This window comes from Mesoplodon mirus (assembly GCF_964341445.2).
Source record: "Mesoplodon mirus genome assembly, chromosome: 13".
In the NCBI taxonomy this organism is placed as follows: Eukaryota; Metazoa; Chordata; class Mammalia; order Artiodactyla; family Ziphiidae; genus Mesoplodon; species Mesoplodon mirus.
Window position 1 is genome coordinate 43,024,268 of NC_138989.1, and position 23,863 is coordinate 43,048,130.

The 23,863-nt window shown below is 41.8% G+C and overlaps 1 protein-coding gene across 3 annotated transcripts; it reads right to left on the reverse strand.

Moving 5' to 3' along the window:
* Positions 1–1,224: 1,224 nt before the first annotated feature.
* AQP4 (aquaporin 4) lies at positions 1,225–19,797 on the reverse strand (the record flags this gene model as incomplete). 3 transcript variants are annotated; one of them, XM_082641341.1, is made up of 5 exons in its annotated part: positions 1,225–1,503; positions 5,478–5,558; positions 5,843–6,007; positions 6,902–7,316; positions 19,724–19,797. In XM_082641341.1, 5 exons carry the CDS (start codon positions 19,795–19,797, stop codon positions 1,225–1,227), a joined length of 1,014 nt encoding a protein of 337 aa, XP_082497467.1. The 3 variants fall into 3 exon arrangements, with proteins under 3 accessions (XP_082497467.1, XP_082497468.1, XP_082497469.1); XM_082641342.1 differs by lacking the exon at positions 19,724–19,797 and adding an exon at positions 10,447–10,478; XM_082641343.1 differs by lacking the exons at positions 5,478–5,558; positions 19,724–19,797 and adding an exon at positions 10,447–10,478.
* Between the last annotated feature and the right edge of the window lie 4,066 nt (positions 19,798–23,863).

Consider the following 23,863-nt stretch of genomic DNA (forward strand, 5'->3'; position numbering starts at 1 on the left):
TTGATGCCCCTGCCCTTTTATTTTGTGGTCATGCCGTTCCTTGTCTCTCATGCATTTTAATTCATTAAAATATTGATGCGCACAATGAAGATTATCAACAAATGTCATGAAAAGTGGGAGAGTAGCCATGATTGGGACTGGCAGGACCAGTTTACACCTTCTGGAATGAGCAGAGCTTAATAATTAACAAAAAGTCAGGATTCAACTGGTTATGTTTTTGCTATCAAAAATATGTCTCAGCTAATGTTTAAATATAGTTAACCAAAATTACAAACAAACAAAACCCCCAGTTTTGCCAATAAATTAAAAAAATAAGCAAAATGGTTAAGTGGTTAAAAGCTTAGATTGTTAACCTCATGTGGTGTATTTGAGGATGTGCACTGAAAACAGATCAACTATTTGAAACCAGCATGCAGATTTCCTTTTTCCTTATGATTTTTGTATGATGGTAAATTTCCACCCACCCCCATAAGATCTTACAAGTCTGTTTGTCCTGAATCTCAGTAGGTGCCTTATGATGTGGATGTTTTATTAGGTGGAACACATATAGGATTTCTGAATATTCTTTGAATTTCTGGTCTTTAGTTCCATATTACCTTGGGCAGTGAGGAGGAGGAAGGAATATTATGAATTGGAGTTTGGGTTGAAAGTTGGATATTTGAAATATAAATGAAAACAATTCACTAGCAATGACTCTTGTTAATATTCTTTTGCCGAGGTAGTTTAACCTAAGGGGGCTGGTTATAAAAGAGCTTGTTGTATTTGCTCTCTTGAATGTGCATGACTCTATGACATACTCTGTGTTTTGCCATTGATTAACTTGATTTAACAGAATAAATACTCAAATGAGGATTGACAATACTGGTTTCGTGGGAGAGGAGGAGTAAGCTGATAGGTATGTCTGTAAGTTGTCAGGCAAGCCTTAACAAATCTTGATACACATTTTAAATTGATTATTAATGAATAGCAAATAGATAAACTAGATACACATTGGCTTTGGGGATACTTCAAAAAGATTTTTTTTTTTAGATTTGAAATTCATGATAGGTTTCTTTCATTCCTCCTTGGTAAATAATGAAATATTTACTGTCTAGACTGAGTAATATGACATGAAACAATAAACTGCACATGTCTAATTTATAACAAATCTGTTTCCTTAATGGGTGGAAGAAAATCTGAGGACAGTTCTAAGGGCTCTTGTCTGCTTTCAGTGCTATCGTCTAGTCATACTGAAGATAGCACCTCTCCAGATGGGTCTTTCCCCTTCTTTTCCTCACCCCGGTCAATGTCGATCACGTGCACCACTCCAGGTTTTAGAATCAAGTCGTCGGTCTCTACCTGGCTCCTGTTGTCCTCCACCTCCATGTAGCTCCCTTTTGTTTGCTGGGCAGCTTTATTGAAGGCTTCTTTAAAACGACGTTTGAGTTCAACATCTGGACAGAAGACATACTCATAAAGGCCACCAGCAAGGACAGCTCCTATTATTGGTCCAACCCAGTATATCTGGGGGAAAGATGGAAGAGTTATAGAGTGTAAGTAGAGTAAAACTATTCCTTTGACCAAGGCACGGATATAGAATTTAGCTGGTTTAAATTAAGAGAGCAAATGTGGGGCTTCCCTGGTGGCACAGTGGTTAAGAGTCCACCTGCCAATGCAGGGGACATGGGTTCGAGCCCTGGTCTGGGAAGATCCCACATGCCACAGAGCAACTAAGCCCATGTGCCACAACTACTGAGCCTGAGCTCTAGAGCCCACGAGCCACAACTACTCAGCCCACGAGCCACAACGACTGAAGCCTGCGTGACTAGAGCCCATGCTCCGCAACATGAGAAGCCACCGCACTGCAACGTAGAGTAGCCCCATTTGCCACAACCAGAGAAAAGCCCGTGCGCAGCAATGAAGATACAACACAGCCAAAAAAACAAACAAACAAACAAACAAAGACATAAGTAGTTATTTTTTAAAAAAGAGAGAGAGCAAATGAGTCATGCATTTAAAAAAAGGAGAGAGAGAATTGGAAAGAAAATAAGAGAATACATTAAATCTACATCAGAGATCCATATATTGCTAAATAACATCTGAACAGAAAATAAGAAAAGACTGTTTCCTCTTCTCTTTTCCTGATTTCATTAATTATGTTCTTTCCATTTTCTGATAATCCTTATAGTAAAGATAGGTCCTCTTTGGGAGTATGACTTCTTCAGCTGAAATAGAGGAAACATTTTCTGGAGAGTACTTTTTTTCTTAATATTGCCATCTTACATTGGTCTTTTGCATAATCACAACCATAGTACAGATTGTATCACTTGGGGCTTTAATTATTCAGTACAGCATGATAAATGGAATATGAGCTCGACCACTTAGCAATCTTGTTACTGCTTGAATCTGTTACATAACTTCCTAAACCTTAATTTCCTCATCTGCAAAACAGGGATAATAATAATACATACCTCATGGGTTGTCAGGATTAAATTGAAATAATACTTGTAAAGTATTTCATAGTTCCAATTTCATTGTAACTTGCTCCATTCCATCGTTTCCTAGACAATTTAAAGATGTATGGGACTAGGCTGGCTATAAGTCACTTTCCTTATGTTACATGATTTTCTCTCAAGTTTGATGATTTGATTTAAGAGAAAACCTCATGGTTTGCCCATTCATCTTCTTGCAGAATGCTTTCATCCTCATGGTTCTTACGCTGATGACTTGGTGGAAAAATCTGTACTGCATTTATGGATGATGGTTAGTTAAGGATTAGCCATTCCATAGGATTTTATTTCAATAACTGGAAGTTTCTATCATATTAGTTATGTGTCTAGAATGAAACAAGTTTTGAGTTTGGATAAACTTCAACACTTGCTTTAGAGCACATGTAGGCCATAGAATATTAGACATTCATTCAACAGATAGACTTGAGCAACAAAAACCCTGTTTATTGAGCACACTTTCTCAGCTGGCTATACTCAGTGCTTTTCTTGTATTAACTCATTTAATTCTAATGATGACCTTTGAGATAGATATTATTATTATCTCATTTTATGGGTAAGAAAATGGACATGCAGAGAGGGTGAGAAGCTTGCTTAAGACTTCATGCTTAGCAAGTGATTGATCTGGGATTTCAGGTCTGTCTGATTTCAGACCTCTCTTTTGAATCATTATACTGCTTTCTACGATGCTACACTTCGCTCACTTGAAAAAAATCTGATGAATGCTTCTGGCTTAAAACACTCTCTGGAAATGAAGCTCACTTAGCATCCTCATTGCAAAATCTAAAGAAAATTCAAACTTTAAGCTGAAACTGAACACATATACTGTACAGGGAAATTGTTGACAAAGTGGCTGCAAGAACCTTATGTTCAAGTTCCTTATCTTGAACATGAAAGAAACCATGTCAGAGTTTACCTTCTCTGTGCCCTTTCAAAGGAGAAATGAGAGCCCTCCTCTAAATGTCTTTGCGCTTTGTCCCTTGGTAAGATCTCATTTGGTATGTTCTATTCCACAAGCTACAAATCCCGCAAGGGAGAAAAGGGACTGCTAAATCATTATGACACTTCCCCCAAAACACCTACGAAGAAGATGTCTAGCCACATGCTCTCAAAAATAAACAAATCTCAGTTTCAAGTTGCTATTCCCAAACTCATAATGCCCTTTAAAGTAACTTTTAAAATTCATAAAGGTAAAGAAGTTCTACTGCTAAAAATATAGAAAATCCAGAAAAGAAGACTAAAAAATGTTATTACACTACACACAAAATTCATCATTAATATCTTGTTATTTATTGTCTATCCATCTATCTACAGACATACTTTAAATTAGTTGTTAATTTCACACAAGCTTTGCTACAAAATGGACATTCATTTTCTGTAGGATTAAGTTTGTTATAAAATAGCAACAACGGGAAACCTTGGATTCAATCAACAGCTAAAGATTTTCTTGCTACGTAAATTTTAACTAGTGTACCACAACTCAAGTAATTAATAAAAACATATATTTTCATTCACATATTAAAGTCTTCATGGATTAAAAGTTGTCATTTTTCTAAATTTTACTTACAAAAATCGTTTGAATAAGATGACCTAAAAGTTGTACTTTTATCATAAGATCTATACGCTGCCTGTTACAAATTTGTATTCCCATTAAAGTGGCAAATCTTTAGAGACATACATGGAAATATCAGTGGCAAAGTAACCAATCTCATGGGTGGTATTGTTGACTAAGTTTTTCATATCTGGGTCCAAAACCTTGCTTTTGATCACTGACTCTCATGCTGTTATTTAATGGGATAGATTACTTTAATGGGATAGATAGGTACACTTTTCTTAGAAGTGAATGCATATAGCAGTGGGGCAATTTCTTCTCATTTGCAACGTACATCAAGGTTGAGTGCGTGTGACTGTGTCAATAACCACTGTATGCATGAGATTAAAACAAAAGCGACACCTACAATGGAAAAGAATCTGAGTATGTATAACTGAATCACTTTGCTGTACACCTGAAACTAACACAACATTGTAAATCCCCTCACTACAATAAGAACATAAATTAAAAACATAAGTGACTTATTCTTACATTCATGACTTAAAAATAAAAGATGTAAAAGAGCATTCACAACATATACATGAAAATAAAAGTTAGCTCCATTTGAAGCTGGCTGACATACACCTATTTTTATTGGTTATTGTAAATTAGTGTGTAAGAGGTCTTCAAAACTGCCACATTATTCATTTAACGGATTGAAATTTCTTTTTGGTAAGAGACAATTGAAAAGAAATTGACTGTGGTATTTAACAATGGATACCACTGCTCTTTGGAAGCATTGTCCCCACGTTAATAAGTAGGGTAGGCATGAGGCTGGGAAGTGTGTCTTTTCTGAAAGTCATTTCTTTTTCCAGCTATGGTTATGGTGATAATAGCATAAATATTTGCACTAATTATTTCTCACCATCTGCAGTTCAAATGCTTCCAACTCCCATACTATTAACTGGGTTCATGCTTTTGTAAACAAAAAAGGTAAATATTTTTGCAATGGGCTATGCTTTTAAGCATTTCTCTTTCTCTTCTTCTTCTTCTTCTTTTTTATTATTTTTTTGCAAGCATATTTTCCGTCATTGCTGGGAAGGATTTACTTTCAATTATTTAAACACCATATTCACTTCACCACCCTGATTTTAACTTGTTCCAGATAGGCAACCTCCATGTTCAATATATTTTGCTGAAGTCTGTCAGATACAGTGCCCAGAGCAGTGCTTTAAAAAAAAAAAAAAAAAAAGACTGTCACTGAAGGTCCAGAACTGATATGAGGTGTTTTGTAGCAGATCTGTCCTAGTCTCTCCCTAGTCTTTATGAAAGATGTAACAAATTAGGGGTTCAGAGTTGGGAGGAAGAGAAACTAGTGAGCAAAATAATGGGAAAAAAAGAGATCTCTGGGTAATTGTCCTCAACTGTAGGAAAACAGGCACAATGAACATGGTGGTTACCCAGTGGTTTTCCCAATTTCCCATGATAACTGCAGGTCCAAAGGATCGGGCAGGGTTCATGCTGGCACCAGTGTAATTGATCTATAGGGAAAAAGAACACAACTTCAGACATTGCTGAAATAGGGCTACTAACAGGTAGACTTCATTGCAATGTGCTACCACTTGCCAAGTCAGTTAGAGGGACTGTCCAGATGTTAGCAGCCATATCAATGTTCTCATCACAAAGTTAGCAAAAAAATCACCTAAAATGGACAGACGTAGCTGGATACTAAAGAACTACAGCTGTGAAACATAACATCTTCATCCAGCTCTAGGGTGAGGATAAACAACGTGGATCAATTACTTCAATGGGCTTGGAAACTTACTGCAAATAAATGTCCAATTGCAACAGACAATCCAATTGCTAAAGCTATGGAACCAGTGACATCAGTCCGTTTGGAATCACAGCTGGCAAAGATAGTAAACACCAACTGAAATGTGATTATCAACTCCACCAGGAGACCATGACCAGCGCTAAGATTTCCATGAACCTGGAGAGAGAAAAATGCTCCATCTGAATTAAGGCAAGGGAACATTTTCTATGATAACATATCATTGTGAAAGGCACATTTTATCCCTGCAAAAACTGATAATTAGCTTGAGTCTTCTGTTCCACCCCTAGTTGAGACGCTTGCACCCCTGCCCCCTCCAAAAAGAAGAAATAAATTTCTACTCATTTTGGACCATCACAGATAATTAATTACTCTTACAATGACCAAGAGGGAGTTTGTGCTGAATGTCCTTTTCTACAAAGGAAGCAAAATATGCCACTGCTGCACTTAACTTATAAAAGAGTTTCTTGAGAGTCTTGTAATTTATAAGGCAACGATTAAATCCATTAATTAGGTTTAAATTAATTAATATATATTTCAATTAAAATTTAAACCGTGTGTGGTTTTTTTAATCAACCCTGGTGCTGAGCTAACAAATGATATTCCTAATCAGCTTAGAACAAAACTAGGATCAAACGCCAATTTATTTTTTTAAGTGTGACCCTCGATGCAGATCATTTTAAATCTCAGGCACATGACAGGAAACAAAATTGTTCCTTCTGCTAGTGAACCAACACATAATTGTAACAAAAATGCCTTAAGTTAAATATATAGTCAATATAGTCACTGGGATAGAGAGAGAGAGGAAAAAAACCAACACAATTTTTGTGCTACCCAGACTTAGTGCTATTCAAGTTACTCAATAGCACATAATGATTTCATATGATGTAGTCAGCGTGGCTAGAATCAGTTTTCACCCCTATCAAGAGTCATCAGACATTCCCTGGGAATAAATTAGTAGTTTTAGGAAGGTCTCTTAAGCCACCAGTTGTCACTTAGTAGTCTATAAGAAGCCTAGAGTCCGAGTTTGAAAACAAGAGCTAAAGATGGTACCGTTGTGACTCCCAGGCCTCCCACCACACTGGGAGGCGTGACCAGATAGAGAATCCCGGCTCCAATGATGGCACCCAGGCACTGGGCTGCAATGTAGAAGACAGACTTGGCAATGCTAATCTTCCTTGTGCACACCATGGCCACTGTCACGGCGGGGTTGATGTGGCCACCACTGATGTGGCCAAAGCACTGGACCATAGTTGCGATGCTGAGTCCAAAGCAGAGGGAGATGAGAACCATGTCGACCGGTAAGGGCTTTTCTGCTCCACCCCAGTTGATGGTGGATCCCAGGCTGAGCAGGACAAAAATAAGCATAGCCAGAAATTCCGCGGTGACTGCCTTCCAGAAAGCTTGAGTCCAGACCCCTTTGAAGGCCACCATGATACTCTCTCTTCTACACAAAGGTCCACACTTACTGAAAGGAAAAACAAATCGGCATCAGAAGCTACCAATCCAAGGTTTATGCCTTTAGGTGAGGACGTCCAGGCCCACAGTCTTATCCCACAGTAGGGAGGCCACCCAGCCAAAAGTTATTTGCATACAGAGAAAGAATGCTTCTGGAAAATCTCCTTAATTACTTAATTATCTCTTAAGGAGATAATTAAGTAATTACTGTTATGGTTATTCTAACAGTAAATATTGTTATGTTATTCTATTGAGATTGTTATTCTAATCTCCTTTGAGTTAATATCCAAAGATCATCCAGTTTCACTGGAAAATTATCTGAATTGTCCCTAGAAAGGAAAATGTCTAAATCAAGTTCCTTAAAGAATTAAGAATAAAGTATATTTACCTTGTAGTCAATTCCCTCAGAGCAAGTTTCTACGTTTCAAGGTACTTTTTACATGTCATTTCTATTTGGAACCTACAGCCATAAAAAAAGGAGGTCTTTTCCAGTTTTGTCCTTTATGGTTCAAATGGCATTCTGGAAATGGATTTGTAGAGCTGACTCTCCCTCCTCTCCCCCATTGGAGACTCTGGATGAAGGCGAGTCCTGCTAGGAAGCCAGGAGGGCTGGAAGGCTGGAAGCCTGTCTTTGGAGAAGGTGAATCTTGTTTGGCAGAGAGGGGCACTCGTGGTGACTGGCAGGGCTGGCCCTGGGACCCGGGACTGGGAAGGGGACGCTGCCATGCTCTCCCCGGCCAGCGGGAGGAGTCCGGGAGCCCGCCCGGGCCCGGAGGCGGCGTGGAGCCGTGTCAACCGCAGGCCCCAGGGGAGCCGGAGCGCCTCTCCGAGGGCGGGGACCGGCCACCTGGGCGGGGCGGGCTCCAGGCAGCGCCAGGTGCACAGACGCAGCGGCCCCGCCCGCTGGGTACCAGGCGCAGGCACCTTACCCGGGAAAGTGCATCCTGGCCTCCGCGTACTTTTGCAGGGTGGAGGGACCATCCTCTCTTGGGCCTGACTCTCCACCCCTTGACGTTTACCTCTCAGATAAAACCTCCCAAAGGGGATCCTGGAGGCCAGTGTGTACCAGCGGCGCCCCAGGCACCCTGCCCACCAAGTGCGGGGGACAGCGACTTGGTCAGAGCTGCGGCAGGAAGGTGGGCAAGGAGAGTGTGGCCAGGGAGACCATTGTCTCAAAGCAGGAGGCTCCGGAGAGCGGTTTTTCTCTAGTGTCTTCCTGACGGCCTTCTCTAAATTCTGCTGGTACCTCTTCCTGGGGCGGGGAAGGGGCGTGGGGCGGGGGAGAGCTTGCGCACCTGTGGGCTGGGGGGAGGGGGAGGATGGGTAGGGCAGCGAGGCAGCCTTTGGGATGGAAGACCGTTTCTTCCTCTTAATGTCTTTGGATCTTTAGAGCTGAGAAGGGGTGGTGTTTGAGGATATTAATGGCAAGAAATGGTTAGGGTTCCCCTTGGGAGGCAATGGCCCCAGTTACCCCATTATTCAAGGCATTTGCCCTTATCCTTCGTCTGTGATAGTGCGGGAGGGGAGAAGCGTGGAGAGCATTTAGCGGAGACTCTCATCCCAGGGGACTGTGAAAAGGGTTAGACGAGAAAGCCAGGTGTTTTAACAGATTAGAATTATTGCAGCTTTCCCTCTGACGGGCTACGGAGCACGGCCCCTTCCCCGCACTCCCCCCCCACCCCCCGCCCCCAGTCACTTACAGTCCCCAGGAGCCCGGGTCCGGCTGGTTGGGCAGTGGAGACATGCTGTACCAACAAGGACCAGAGGAATGCCGCCCTGACCTTTAGGATCTCGGCTCAGCCCCTGGTCTGACGTGGGGATTTGCTTCAGAGTTGGAAAGAAAAACCCATTTTCCGCCCAAGCCTAGGTGGCTCCAGAAGGAGACCAGCCAGCCCTGTCCCCAGCGGTCCCTTGCCCCAGTGAACTCCTCTAAGTGAATCATGTAATTACGAAAAACCCCAGCTGGGAGGACAATGACATCACACTCCCTAGAGGAAGAGAAAATAAAGAGACAAAAACAGCACTTGGAGCAGGGCAGCCAGGGTGCCCTGGGGGAGAAATGACAAGTATCCCAAAGGGGGAGAAACTCACAAATTGAAAAAGAAGTTACAAGGAGGCTGGCTTCTGAACTCACCAGTGGCCCACGGCTGTAGCCGAGATGGCAAAGGGCAAGGTGCTATGTCAGGCGATGGTCCTCTGTGGCCGGATTTAGTGGGAAAAAGGAAGAGGACAAGGCAGGAAGCTAAGGCAGCCAGGTGGGCAGGATGCGGCAGGTCCCATTCTCAGCACAGGGATCTGGGAGAGGCAGACCCTGTGTACAAGACGCCTTCCTGCTTCACCCTGTCCCTCACCTTCCCTGATCATTCTCTGCATTTGCCTCCCTCTCCAGAGACCTAATCTGAGAAGCTCAGTTGCTCTTTCAACTTCAAGCTTTTATCAGCCAGAGAAATAAAAACCCAACCCCCCAAACCCCCAAACAGATAGACTCCTTAAGCATGCCTTTAGCTTTCTTTGAAAACGTGCAAAATGCTGATCTCTTTCCAGGGCAGAGTGACCAAGCTCCGTCGCCTGTGAACCCCAAAGTCCCCTGGCAGCACATACATACCTCTGGCTTGACAAGCGCTCACCCCAGCTCTCTCACAGCCCCTCTTAATTATCTATCGTCAATGTTCCCTTCCCTGTTCACACTCCCTGGAAATGCATCATCGCCATTTGTTTTGCTTCTTTCGCCCCAGAACAAAGGGGGTTTGTTGATGTGACCGGGTTGTACAGAGCCGGACACATTACTTTCTAGCTGAACACCCAGCCTGAGCCCCTTCTGGACAGCTGAGGCCATGGGTGAGTAATTTTTCTGATGAAAAATACTACAGATAGATTTACCTCCATAGGGTCATTTTCTTGTGCTTTCACAGGTCTCCAGTATCTGGAGGATTTTGCTCCAAAGCATCCCTTTTCTTCTGCCCTCTCTCTGCCTCTCCTCTCTTATGAATATGCCCGGTACCCAGCCCTGAAAGAACCACCCACCTGCCCGAGAGTTTCCTTCTAGATTCTGCCTGAGAAGGCACACGTATCTGTAATGAAAGAGTCCGAGTCTCATCTTTCGTCAGAGCATTGTTCCCTTAAGGCAAAGAAGGACTTACCCCCACTGCCAGGCTGCGGGTCTGTCACTCATGCCTCCTTTGGCTAGAGGGCAGCGCTCATTGCCTGCGTCTGGGCTCCCAGCGCACTGGGAGTCAGATTACGGCCACTTGTCTGATTGGGTTTGTGGAGTCTTAGGGGTGGAAAGATTCTGCACCATGTGGCAATCGCTAAGTTATATTTGAACTTGAAATGACTTTTTCTACCTGATCGCTATAGACACAGGGCATTTCAGGAACACGAAATGCTGGCTCACATTAATGTTTCTTTAGCTGGTGACCCTTGAAAATGAGGATTTCCCTAAATCTTTATTTGAGTTCCTTCCACCACAGAGAATTGCTGACAATTTGTCTTTTTTTTTTTTTTTTTTTGGTTACATGTATAGTTGAAATTGGGCAACTATTACAGAACGGATTTGCATTATCCAGCAGTTGAGATGAATTGAGATTTCGGCTGAGGTGCATTTGTTTTTGAGTGGCAAAATATCCAGTGGGTTCTATGTGAAGTTTTTGTTCTGAGAAGCAGCTTTTTAAGCACAGCAGGTAACTGCAGGTCTCTTGTAGCCTGTGCAGCACTGATTTGGATAACAGGAAATAAGGCTGCTGTAGAGTCTCACCTGACTGTTATGTTAACAATTGTTGGGTGAGAAGTGGCAAACTTTAAATATATAGAGGTTGGGGGGGCACAAAATTATTGGGAACTCTAGGTAAATTTAATATCTAGAAACCTAGGGACAAGACTGACTACATCTTTTGTGGGATCCAGTGCCAAATGAATGCAAGACTCCTTGTTGAAGAAATATAAGAATTTCAAGCTCACAACAGCAGGACGTGAAACAAAGTGTGGGACCCTTCTAAGTGCATACGTGTGTGCCCATGAAGGCATCCTCGACTGAGGAGTTTGGTGAACTCTGGAAGGTCTAAGAATTAGTGCCTGTGTCACCATCTCATTAATTTTTTTTCTTTAAATGGACCTCAGGTACCTAGAATGGGAATAATCCTAATCCTTGGTGTATGACATTCTGTCATCACTAGTATATGTATGGCCCTGTTTTATTTTATAATAGGTAATTAATTACTTAAAAAAAATTATTTGGTTGCACCAGGTCTTAGTTGCGGCAGGCAGGCTCCTTAGTTGTGGCACGTGTGTGCCTTAGTTGCGGCTAGCAGCCTCCTTAGTTGTGGCATGCGAACTCTTAGTTGCGGTATGCATGTGGGATCTAGTTCCTTGACCAGGGATTGGACCCCGGGCCCCCTGCATTGGGAGCGCCACGGAGTCTCATCCACTGCCCCACCAGGGATTAATTCATTCATTAATTGATTACTTTTAAGGTATATAATGAACATCCATGAACCACCACTCAATCCAACAACTAGACCTGTGATAATAACTCACATCTACCTATGGGACCCTCCCTCTCCCTGCCCTGCCTCTCCGCCTACCATCGCATTTCACATAAGAGTTTTATTCAGAATGAGGTGTGGCAAGAAAGAAATACAGGAGAGAGAAGAAGAAAATAGTTATATTTTCACATCATAGTTACAATTTTTTGTTTTCTTGTCTCCTTTGGGTACTTGAGAATTGGGAATGGTTAAAAAGCGCTCATGAGAAAGAGGAATTACAATTTTGAGTGTGAATTGCAGAAGAGCTCTTTAATCCCGTTTCAAGCATTCTCAGATAACAAAGATTGAATTTACATCCTTAAGAATGCGGCTGCACACTGATGGCTGTCCATCAGGGGTTTCAGGCTTTTAAAAATATGCTCCCTGAAAGTCAGAACAAACTCTGATGAGAGGGGAAGGGAGGAATTTATGGGACTTCACAAAGAACACTTAAAATATTTCAAAATATTTCATGTTGATTCTTAAAGCTATTTACCATTCAGATTTTAGAATGAGATTTTTTGTAAAGGTGCAAAACAATTTTTTTTATTTTGAAAACTTTGACATTGAGTCAGAAGTGTTTGTGAGGTCTTTGAACCCAAGGAACAATGTTGCAAGGCTTAGGTTTGTCCTCAAGAATGAGGCCCGTGGTCCTATCCACAGGAACCTACCAAAAGTGGCAATCCCTACAGCTGCTGGTCACTGGGGGGACATTTTTCAGGTCCACTCTTTGTAAGTTGAGCTCAGCTCATTAGCATTCACTCCATGGCCTTGGCAGTTCCCGGCACCATTTTGCAAAGTGCCAGCAGAACTTGGTTACCACAGTTTCTCAGGCCCTTTCCCTTTCTTCTGGCTGGCTGATCACTGCCAGAATGTGGTAGAATGTGTTGACAGTCCAGTTCCTAAGGGATGGCTGTTCCCATCCAGGGAAGGGCCACCCTAACTGGCACAAACTCAAACTTATTAGTACTCTCAGCAGAGAGGTTCAAAACTGACCAGGGATTAACCCTTCACCTACTGGCAGTAGTTTTTCTTATTAGGTCTTCCTTATTATCCTTTTTATATTTGAGATGGTCTTATTGGTCTTCCAGCGACACGTTCAGTCTTGTGCAATAACCACCTACTTCCTTGGCTTTTCTTTAAACTAGGGACAGAAAATTCCAATAGGATTGTCTGTGGCAATGCATGCAGCATATGATAATGGAAGATATCAGCTATAATGCACTTGTGATGGTAGAAAAAGTATGAGGCAGGGAGCCCTGGCGAATATAAGTAATAGCTTCTAAGTTGACCTGCTTTTTTGTTTCGTTTATTTTTGGGTTTTTTTTTTTTTTTTTTTTTGCGGTACATGGGCCTCTCACTGCTGTGGCCTCTCCTGTTGCGGAGCACAGGCTCCGGATGCGCAGGCTCAGCGGCCATGGCTCATGGGCCCAGCCGCTCCGCGGCATGTGGGATCTTCCCAGACCGGGGCACGAACCCGTGTGCCCTGCATCAGCAGACAGACTCTCAACCACTGCGCCACCAGGGAAGCCCGAGTTGACCTGTTTTTGAACTGGCCTAGGCCTAGAGCCAAATGAGATTCGGGATCTAAATTTTTTTTCCCATTGGTAACCTTGCAAGGGCCTAAATTCACTTAAAGATGGAATAACAATTTATTGATGAAATCTTCTTGACTTTCTTACTATATAGTGCTCTGATCTTTAGGAAAAGGATAGTGACATGGCACATTGATTTAAAATCAATCTTGTGTGTCAGGCAAGCTTGTGAGTTTTTAGTTGAATAGCTTTGTGAAGTTGTAGGTCAGTAACATATGAGAAAAATGAAAGAAGGGTAAATGAAAATTACGAGTACTCGGCAAAAACTAGTGATTGATGCACTTTGCTCCTAATTTTTAATCTACTATATCACATTGTTATCCTTGGGAGCTGATGCATATCTGTGGGATTTGTAGACCCCTTTTCCCATCCTGGCCCTCAGAACTTTTAGTATTCCTTCATGTGTTTGGAGATCGAAGACTAACTCAAACACACTAAAAATGCCAGCAGTACCTCAGGACCAGACAGGAAGTGTCTCCAGGCTGGCAGGGACACACTCAGTCGCATCTCACAAATCTTATCTTGCTTTTCATGAATCTCAGTGATATGAATCCTCCCCCAGAGCACTTATATGTCATTATGTTCATTAAAAACAAACAAATAAACAAAACAGCAAGAGCAGCAGCAGGCAACAACCAGCACCACAACAAAGGGCTTCAGTGGAGATTTGTTCCCTTTTCAGAGAGGTGTTACCTCATCACTGTTATAGTAATTCAGAGTGGTTGCTGGAGATATGGTTCACCACCAAAAGAGAAAAATAAAAAATAACAATCAAAAAACAGCAAGGAACCAAAAAAAGTTTGACTTAGCTTCCTTTCCTCAGTGAGGTGAATCTGACAAAACATGGGTCTTGGCAATGGACGTGGACCCTTTCACTCTATCGCTGCCCCTGTCCCCTTGCCCCATGGGGCCAGGTTTTCCCGTTTGGTTATAGCAGGCGCAGTTTTCTTGATTCAGGTCCAGGCGGATTCTGCTTTGGCTGGCAAGTTGTACTCTGCTGACATTTAAGGCAGGAATTCCCTGGGAAAATAGTCAAGAGATTCTTTTGGTCCTGCTGGCAGGGTTCCAAAAGGTTTAGGGTTCCCCTCTCTAGGCCAATGGGCAGAGAGAAAGGGAGGGAGGGAAAGAGAAACAGAAGGACTGTATTGAGTGACTGTATTTCATCCGAAGCTTGTACAGAAAAGCAGAAATGTGGTTGGATGACTGGATACTTTTCTTACCCCTTATCTCCTACCCAGCTACTATGACAGTTCAGAGTTTGGTTGGGCGTTTTAAAGGCTGCTCAGACATCCACAGTCAAAAATCTGTTTTCTGGGAAGCAAAGGACTTTGGGATCTAATGGGTTGGACTGAAATGTTTGGAATGGTCAGTAATCTGTAAAGTGTAGTCTGTAGTAGTAATTGTTCCAAAATTTAAATTAAATTTGAAGATATTAAAAGCCAAATCAACATTTTGGCAATTATTATCACTTATACAGAAAGGCTTGGAATCTTTATGTTTCTAATAGATTAAGAAAAATAGTCCCAGTTTCAAGGAAAGGGCAAAATACTTAAAATTCTGTGTGTAAGGGGGCTATGACAAGAGGAGTAGATGGAAAAACTAGGCAGTTAAAAGAAATGCTGCCTTTTCTTAGAAAATGAACAGTTTCTAAGAAAGGAGAAGAAAGGGTCATAATCTGTGATCATAAAGAAAATGTGATAGACTCTCAACGTTCTAGTTCTTTAAGAATTTTCTCAGATGACCTTTCTCATAATTCAGACTAAACTTTCTCTTGCTTCTTTCCTAAATGATCATACATCCTTCTCTTTAACCTCTGTATTTCCTTTTCTTGTACAATCAGAAGAAATCTATGTGTGAAGAAATTCACAGGACCTCTTAGAAGTGTCAAGCCTCATTGATGGTTTCACCATACTTGAATATTCTTTTTTTTTTTTTTTTTTTTTTTTTTTTGCTGTACGTGGGCCTCTCACTGTTGTGGCCTCTCCCGTTGCGGAACACAGGCTCCGGATGCGCAGGCTCAGCGGCCATGGCTCATGGGCCCAGCCGCTCTGTGGCATGTGGGATCTTCCCGGACAGGGGCACGAACCCGTGTCCTCTGCATCGGCAGGCGGACTCTCAACCACTGTGCCACCAGGGAAGCCCAATACTTGAATGTTCTTATCTCTGGCTACCCTTGGCCTGTGTGCCTGTTTCAGGGAACCACACCATGGCTACATCTTGTCAGCCCCTCTAGGGAGCCACCAAAAGTGATTCTTCCATCTTCAATCCCTTTCCCTTCTATCTTTGCCACACGATTCTCTGATTCTTCTTTGAGCATTCCTCAACATTTATCCCCTCCCAGAAGCCTGCCCTTCGCAAACTAGCTGGGCTCTAGTCACAAGAAATACCCATAGCAGCCTGTGAACCTATGTGATACTCTACAGTTATTACTAGGTTATGTTTCTGTATCATTCACCAGTGTTTGGATGCTAGTTTACTCTCTCTTTTTAGATATGAACTGAGGTTGTGGGCTATATATGTTCTATTAAATTTCTTACAGTGTTGATGATGATGATAATGATGACAAAGGGACAGTAATGATTTTGGTGATGATACCCATTGTGCAGTGGAGGGAGAAGGGGTAAGAGTTGGCAGTCTTAGCTCTATCACATAATTCTTATTGGCTGTAGGGCACTGGATTTTTCTGAACCCTGGTCCTTCATCTGTGAAATGAAACAAAGCATGTTCTCTCTCTTGTCTTTTTGCAAAGTTGTGCTAAGGCCAGATGCCCTCCTGACCTTGTTCTGGTTTTGAACCATTTCATGTGTGCTTGCATGGGAATTCCACTTGGGAATTCCCCAAATGCCATCATAGGATTGTCCCCAGCATACTGGAATCATCTGTTTACTTGTGTAACTGCATCACTAGTCTGTAATGGAAATGAGAGCAGAGAACACTCTCAATAATCATAGTAATTAATTAGACTTAGTAATTAATTGCTGTATCCCCAGCACCTAGTATAGATCCAAGACACATTCTGAAGACTGAAAAACATTGTGGAATAAATAAATAAGTGAATGAGGCTCAAATAGGGTGATACTAGCAGAAGTGCTTTACCAACATAATTGATAAATGTAAATAATGATGATGTTGATGCTTGTGATAAAAAGGCATTCAGTTATACGTCAAGAAATTTATCTATGCCAAACCTTGAAAAAGTCATTTGAAATAAAGATATAGATAATTGCAAAATATTAACATTAATGATAAAAATTTATAAACGTCATATGGACATAGATAATTCCAAGACCATATTTCAGAGTTTAAGTCAGAAGTAACATTTTAAAAAAAACTCTGTCTTATGGATTAATCCAAAATGTCTCAGCAAATTTTATTTAAAAATTAAGAAACTGGGCTTCCCTGGTGGCGCAGTGGTTGAGAGTCCGCCTGCCGATGCAGGGGACGCGGGTTCATGCCCCGGTCTGGGAGGATCCCACATGCCGCAGAGCGGCTGGGCCCATGAGCCATGGCTGCTGAGCCTGTGCGTCCGGAGACTGTGCTTCCGCAACGGGAGAGGCCACAACAGTGAGACGCCTGCGTACCGCAAAAAAAAAACCAAAACTGCCTTTATGTCATCTCCCCATTAGCTCTTTGGGGATGATAAGACATTTATGGCTCTCACATGTCCACTCAGGCCACTGAGTACTGCTGGAAAAAATAAAACCATTGAGGATGGATAATTTTATGAATTTATAATTTCCAAAGTAAACTTACTCCTCAATGCCACCCAGAAATCCTATTCGTCCAGAATCATCTGTCTCTCATTCCCTGGAAGACTGTAAAAGGCACTTGGAACAGTTCTTTGCTCAAAAAGATAAAAAGTTTTGGAAAGATGGAATTACAAAGCTGCCTGATAAATGGCAGAAGGTAGTGGAACAAAAGGGTGAATACATTGTTCCATAAGGTTCTTAGTGAAAATGAAAAATGTGTCTTTTATTTTTACTTAAAAACCGAAGGCACTTTTTGGCCAGCCCAATATTTTTTTAAATAACATTTTCATTTCTAATTGGAGGGACTTTTAAAAGAGGAGTTTAGTGAACCAGGAACACACTGACATAATGAACTATGATTCCCACTGCTATCTGAGAGGGATTAGTACAACAGAGCATTGTAACAAGGTCTAAACAGTTTTATAGACATACTCAATGTATAGTTCATAGTTTTGTTGTGATACTTTTCTGTGTACAAGTCTTTATAATCACCCAAGGGGACATACAAAAATCACTTTATAAACTTTCAAGAGCAATACAATTCTTCATTGTTATTATTACTGCTAATAATTCCATTTAAAAAATGAGAGCTGGTTGAGTGAATGGAAGAGCTCTATAATGTCCTGGTAATACCAACGTTATTATACCCTTCAATAGCGGATCACATGGAAGACCTCACAGAATAAGTATGCAGGGCTTCCCTGGTGGCGCAGTGGTTGAGAGTCCGCCTGCCGATGCAGGGGACACGGGTTCGTGCCCCGATCCCGGAGGATCCCACATGCCGCGGAGCGGCTGGGCCCGCGAGCCATGGCCGCGGAGCCTGTGTGTCCGGAGCCTGTGCTCCGCAACGGGAGAGGCCACAGCAGTGAGAGGCCCGCGTACAGAAAAAAAAAAAAAAAGAATAAGTATGCAAACTTCATACTATCCTTCTCATTCTGCACAACATTTTGAGTAGAAAAATTGTGGTACCATATGGCTCATGGGACATCAGAGACAGAGATTGTTCGTGTCAGAACTTGTGATGTTCTCAATACCTTGACCTCAGCTGACATCACTAGGCCTGCCTGCAGCCCAACATGGGTATATAGCTCCTCAAATGCCCCAGAGTGTTGTGTAATCCTCTGAACCTTTAATTTTGGTGAAAGGAGAACAAGTGTCTCCATAGTTGGTGAGACTGAAGTTCTAAAGCTTAGTTACCTGTCACAATTACACAGTCAAAGGCTCTGAGCTTCTGTGGCTGGTTGTCAGCCAATGGTTATCTTACAATACTTGCTTTTTCAGGACTGAGACCATGTCATAGTTACTTGTACTCCTGTAGCATCCATGGTACAGAATCTTGGCAGGTGCTCAATAGTTGCTAATAAAATAAGACTCTTGGTGCCTAGAGCACCAGAGACCAAATGATTTACACCAGATTATGCATGAAGTGATCTTCTACTTGTAAAATAAGTGATCTTCACATCTGTGTAATTGGCATGTGTTGTATTGAATAATGCTCTTAGAACACTCATAGGTGTTTCAAATATACTTGTGGTTTTCTAATTTATAGTAGTAATAGTCTTGTGTATCATTTATACTTTTTATTAATTTCTTTTGTCATTATGGTCCTGTTTTTTAATTTTGCATTAAATGTTCTAATAAATATAATCACTGAATATCATAAAAAATTACATAGTTGAGGACATGATCCAGTCCTATAATTTGGGTCCTGAAGATTTCACTTTAACCCTTGGAATTTGTTCACTTCTCCAAGAAAGCTGAGCTTTGATTTTTTTAGTTGCATCAGAGCCTCACTATGTAACACACTGAGTCAACAGGCCATATAATACCTTTTAAAAGAGAAAGTGAAAAATGAACCCATTTAACAATTTTTCCCCAGTAAAATTGCTGTTGTCTGTATAAAGCTAAAATAAGACAGCAAGATTGTCAACTGTCCAATCTTCTAGAGTTACATTTCAAAATCAACATTGGAAGCAGAATTTAAAAACTGTGTGTTTATAAAATCAGAATGTCAAGAGTGAACTAAGCAACTAATCAAATATTTTAGGACATTTTGAGGTATCTAGAAATAAGTTAGCTTAAACAGTCAGTCTACGTTTCCTATGGCAAAACATTATAACTGTTAAAATGGTGGTGGTGGGCTTACAACGTTTTGAGATTCTGTTCTATTTCTGTATGGTTGTAATATTCAATTGATAAGAAATTAACTAACTACCATAAATCCAGCTGGCTGGTAGTATGTGACTGCCCTTGTGGAGTGGCTTTGGCAGGGTATTGAGCACAGGGCTTTCCCTGGTTCCGCAGTGCAAACCCACCCTGGGGCCCTGTGCTGCTCAGTCTTCCCTCCTCATGCTCTGGCCAGTGTTCTCTGGTGCCCCAGGGCTCTTCCATGGGTCCCTCGAACTCCTCCCCTTCCTGCTCTTTCCCCTCTCTTTCCAGGTATGACCTCAACCCTTGCATCACAGTGAAAACAAGCCTTCAGGTGGGAAGTTCTTTGAATTCCCTTGACCAAACCTAAAAATGCCTTGCATCTGCTAATCCTCTCCTCCTTACCTGTTTCCTGTGGGAGAAGTATCCCTCCAGGGTCTTGGAGGGATTCCTTCAGTCCTGTTCTGCATCCCACCCATTTCTGCCTCCTAGTACCATTCTCTAATCCCATCTTGTCGATCAGACTTTACAGTTGAAAAATTACTGAACCCCCCAGTGAACATTTTGTTTATGTGAACTGTGGGTATTGACCCTTACTGTATGAGGAACTGAAACAGAATATTTAAAAATTGTTTTAATTTACTTAAAGATAACAATAATAAACCCAGCATATGTCAACTAAATCAAATTTTCAAAGAAAAAGAAATATATTTATATTCTTCAAAGCAAAAAGATTAGTGAGAAGAGTAGCATTGTTTTATGTTTTTGCAATTCTCTTTGATGTCTGGTTTAATAGAAGACAGCTGATTTCCCTTTCTGCTTCTCCGTACGATCTGTTGTGAAATGATTGTCTGGTTGAAGTATGGGAAGAGAATCCTGCCGCACACATATATGGAGCTGGAAAAGAGAGGTCTATTTTAATAACTTTTTCAGATAATTGTGGATATTTTTCTTTGATAGTACACCAAAACTCAATAAGCGGTTGTTTTTTTAAAGGTTAGTGTCAATGTAGATGCTGAAGGCATATTAATGAATTTTCATACCTTGTTACTTTAAAATCTATTCATCTATTTTTTACTTTGAACTAGTCTTCTAATAAGGCATCATTTTGAACATTATGTGTGGTCATTTGCAATCTGTTCATTCATTGACTTATGTGGATCTTCCAAATGTTGGCATATTTTATTTTATAATATCAAATATATCATATTCATCAGTGTCACCACCAATCACATCAGAAAAGTATTAAAGTTTTGAGAGCTGTCAACCTCACTGTGGCAGACACAAATTTTCCAAAATGATAATTTTTTTGAAAGCTCAAATATTATTATTGGCAACAAATATTGTCAGTTTTTCTGGAAATGATGGGCTCATTTGCTCATTTCCAAGAAAATGTCAGCCAATCATTCAATTTGAATAGCCGTAGTTTGTCAGCCATTCTTTAAAGGAAGAATGGTATTCCATGAACAAAGGGGCTGGTTCAGCTCACGAATCCATCAGTCCTGAAGATAGCCATCACACTCCATCTGTAGCAGAAGTACTTTATGTATACTGCTCATTTTGTCACAGAGAACATTACAAAGACCTCCACTCAGTGTCAAGATTTAATAAAATTAGTAATTTTTTGCTACATCAAAGACATTCTTAAGTGGAACTGACACTGTACTGCATGTGATGGTGAGGACACCCCTGCTAAGACGGTCTTGATGCCTTGATTCCTGCCAAGGTGTCAGCAATTTTACCCACCATGGCTTTTGTGCTGACAATACAAATGTCATACAGTAAAAAAGGCAAGTAACAACAACAACAAAAAACAACTAGGGGCTTCCCTGGTGGCGCAGTGGTTGAGAGTCCGCCTGCCGATGCAGGGGACACGGGTTCGTGCCCTGGTCCAGGAAGATCCCACATGCCGCGGAGCAGCTGGGCCCGTGAGCCATGGCCGCTGAGCCTGCGCGTCCGGAGTCTGTGCTCCGCAACGGGAGAGGCCACAACAGTGAGAGGCCCGGGTACCGCAAAAAAAAAAAAAAAAAAAAATCTCCATTTATTGTCTCTTTTCTCATGTTTTATCCTTTGGTACCGGTTATAGCCTAGTTTCTGTCCCTATCACTTCCTGTAAATGCTCTCTTCATGTACTCGGGCCTTCTCTGTTGTGTGATTCTAGAGGAAATGCCCCAGCCCTTACCTTCCTCTGCAGCACCTGACCCTGCTGACCACTCGTCCATCATCATATGTGCCAGGTTTTGTGCTAAGTGCTTGGCATGAGACAGCTCATTTAATCTGTGTGGCATCCCGATGATGAAGCTCCGATTATTATTCCATCTCACAATTTAAAAAAAAATAAGAAAAATGCCCAAGGTCATACAGCTCACAAGTAGAAGTGCAGAGTCTCAAACTCAGGTCTCCATGACCCCAAAGCCACAGGTCATGAGCACCACAATATACCCCTTTCTAGAAACACCCCCTTCCCTTTCCCATGACATCATTCTCCAGGTTTGTTGTTATCAGTTTTTCGAACTTCTATCATTTCTGTTCCACCATCACCATTTTTTCCATATCTAAGTCAACTCTACAATTTTATAAATATAAATATATAAATATACATGTATATAGTTGACCCTTGAACAATGTGGGCTTGAACTGCACAGCTCCCCATACACGGACTTTTTTCAATAGTAAATACTATAACACTACATGATCCGAGGTTGCTTGAATCCACAGATGCAGAACCGTGGATCCTGAGGGTCAACTATAAGTTATATGTCCATTGATTTTCGACTACTCGGAGGGTGGTCACCCCTAATCCCCGAGTTGTTCAAGGGTCAACTGTATGTAAAGTCAACTCAGATTTTTACTCAGCGTCAATCTATGCAACAATACCATCGGTCTGATACGCTGGTTCGATTTTTATAATGCATATTAAATTCAGTATATAATTTTCAGAAAAGTCTATTCCATGTACCACCTCAAGCCACCTTGCACGCCATCAGTGTGTATATGCTGTTTCCATTGTGAGGAATGACCCTCTTTTTGAGAAAGGAGGCAAGGAAGAGAGGACTTAAGGAGGAAATGCCTTCTGTCAAGATGAAATGAAAAAGAGGAGGAAAATGAAGATTTGTGTGCATCTCAATTGATGGTGGTAAAAAATGGTTGGCCCTTCAGGCCACAGAGATTAAGGAATGCTTGATAGAGCAGCACAGAAATCATTACAGAATTAATTACTTCGCGATAAAGGATGGTGTTTTTCAAGTGAAAAGCTCGGGCTCTACTGTCCTTCGGAAAGTGTTATGCAGATCAGAGAACGACTGAAGTGGCAGCAGTGCCGTCCTCAGACCCTGGCAGGGGGGCCCTGCCCTGGACCCCTGCTTTAGAAGGCTCTGCCTCAACTGAGTGCATCGTCCTCCTCCGGTACTTAGAGCCCCTGTAGACCACACGCCCCATGACTGGGACTCTGGAATCCTCTCTTCTCGGGGCCTGGACAGGCCTCTTCTTTGGCATCCCTCCCCCGCCCCCCTGATCCCACAGCTGATGTGCACAGCCTTGGTCCCAGCTGTGGCCAACGAACAGCTGTTACAGGTGCGTGAGTATGGAGCTTGGACTGGGGTGTCCATACTTGTGCATGTGACGCTCCCCATGGGGTAGTGTGGCACTGTGACTGGGAAGAATAAGGGGGACCCAGTCATGCCACTATCAGGAGTGGACTTGATTACCCCCGAGTCAGAGAACTGAGCCAAGGAGAGAGAAGCGATCCCCAGGAAACAGGAGCATCGGTTCAAAGGGAATGTGTACTGCAAATTCCACCATCAAGTTGGGAACCTGTCAACTTAAGACCAAGACATGGAGCGTTATGTGCAATTAGCACCAAGACAAGAGTCATAGAAGTCACCACTGTGACCATTTTGATACAGATCCAGTTGGAACAGGGTAATGTAGGACACAGAACAACAGCAACAGTCATGGAAACAGGATGACAGAAAGGGGCCTGAATGGGATGAACACAGAAAATTGTCCCTTACCTGCATTTGGCTAAGATTTTCCCTAATTCTTTAGAAAAAAGGAAGTAGAAGTTTGTGAAGAAACTACACTAACTACTGTTTTTGGTTTCAATCAGATACATATATATTGAATAACCTCTATCTTTCAGGTGTTTTGCAAGGCGCTGGTGTACATAAAATAGCAGGAAAATCAATTCCTGAAGATCAATAGTAGGAAAATCAATCAATAGTAGGAAAATCAATCATGTGGGAGAAGAGACTTCAGGTGGAAAAGATTGAAGATAGCAAAGATTTGGATGTTTGTTTAGGAAGTGTGCTAGGGAAGGCCCATGAGATAAACAATAAGGTTTTGGTTAGCTAGGAGTGCAGTAGAAGTTAGCACGAATTTGTAGAAAGGTCAGTAAAGTTCTATAAATTTCTTTAGCAAGGATCACAGTCCAGGGAAGGAACAAGAAAAGGGAATGGAGGGGGTTATATCAAGCTTCACACAGTGACTGCTTAAAAACAAAATCCAGTGTTTGGTGAGAGCAGCACCACAGTGGCTGCCATGCCA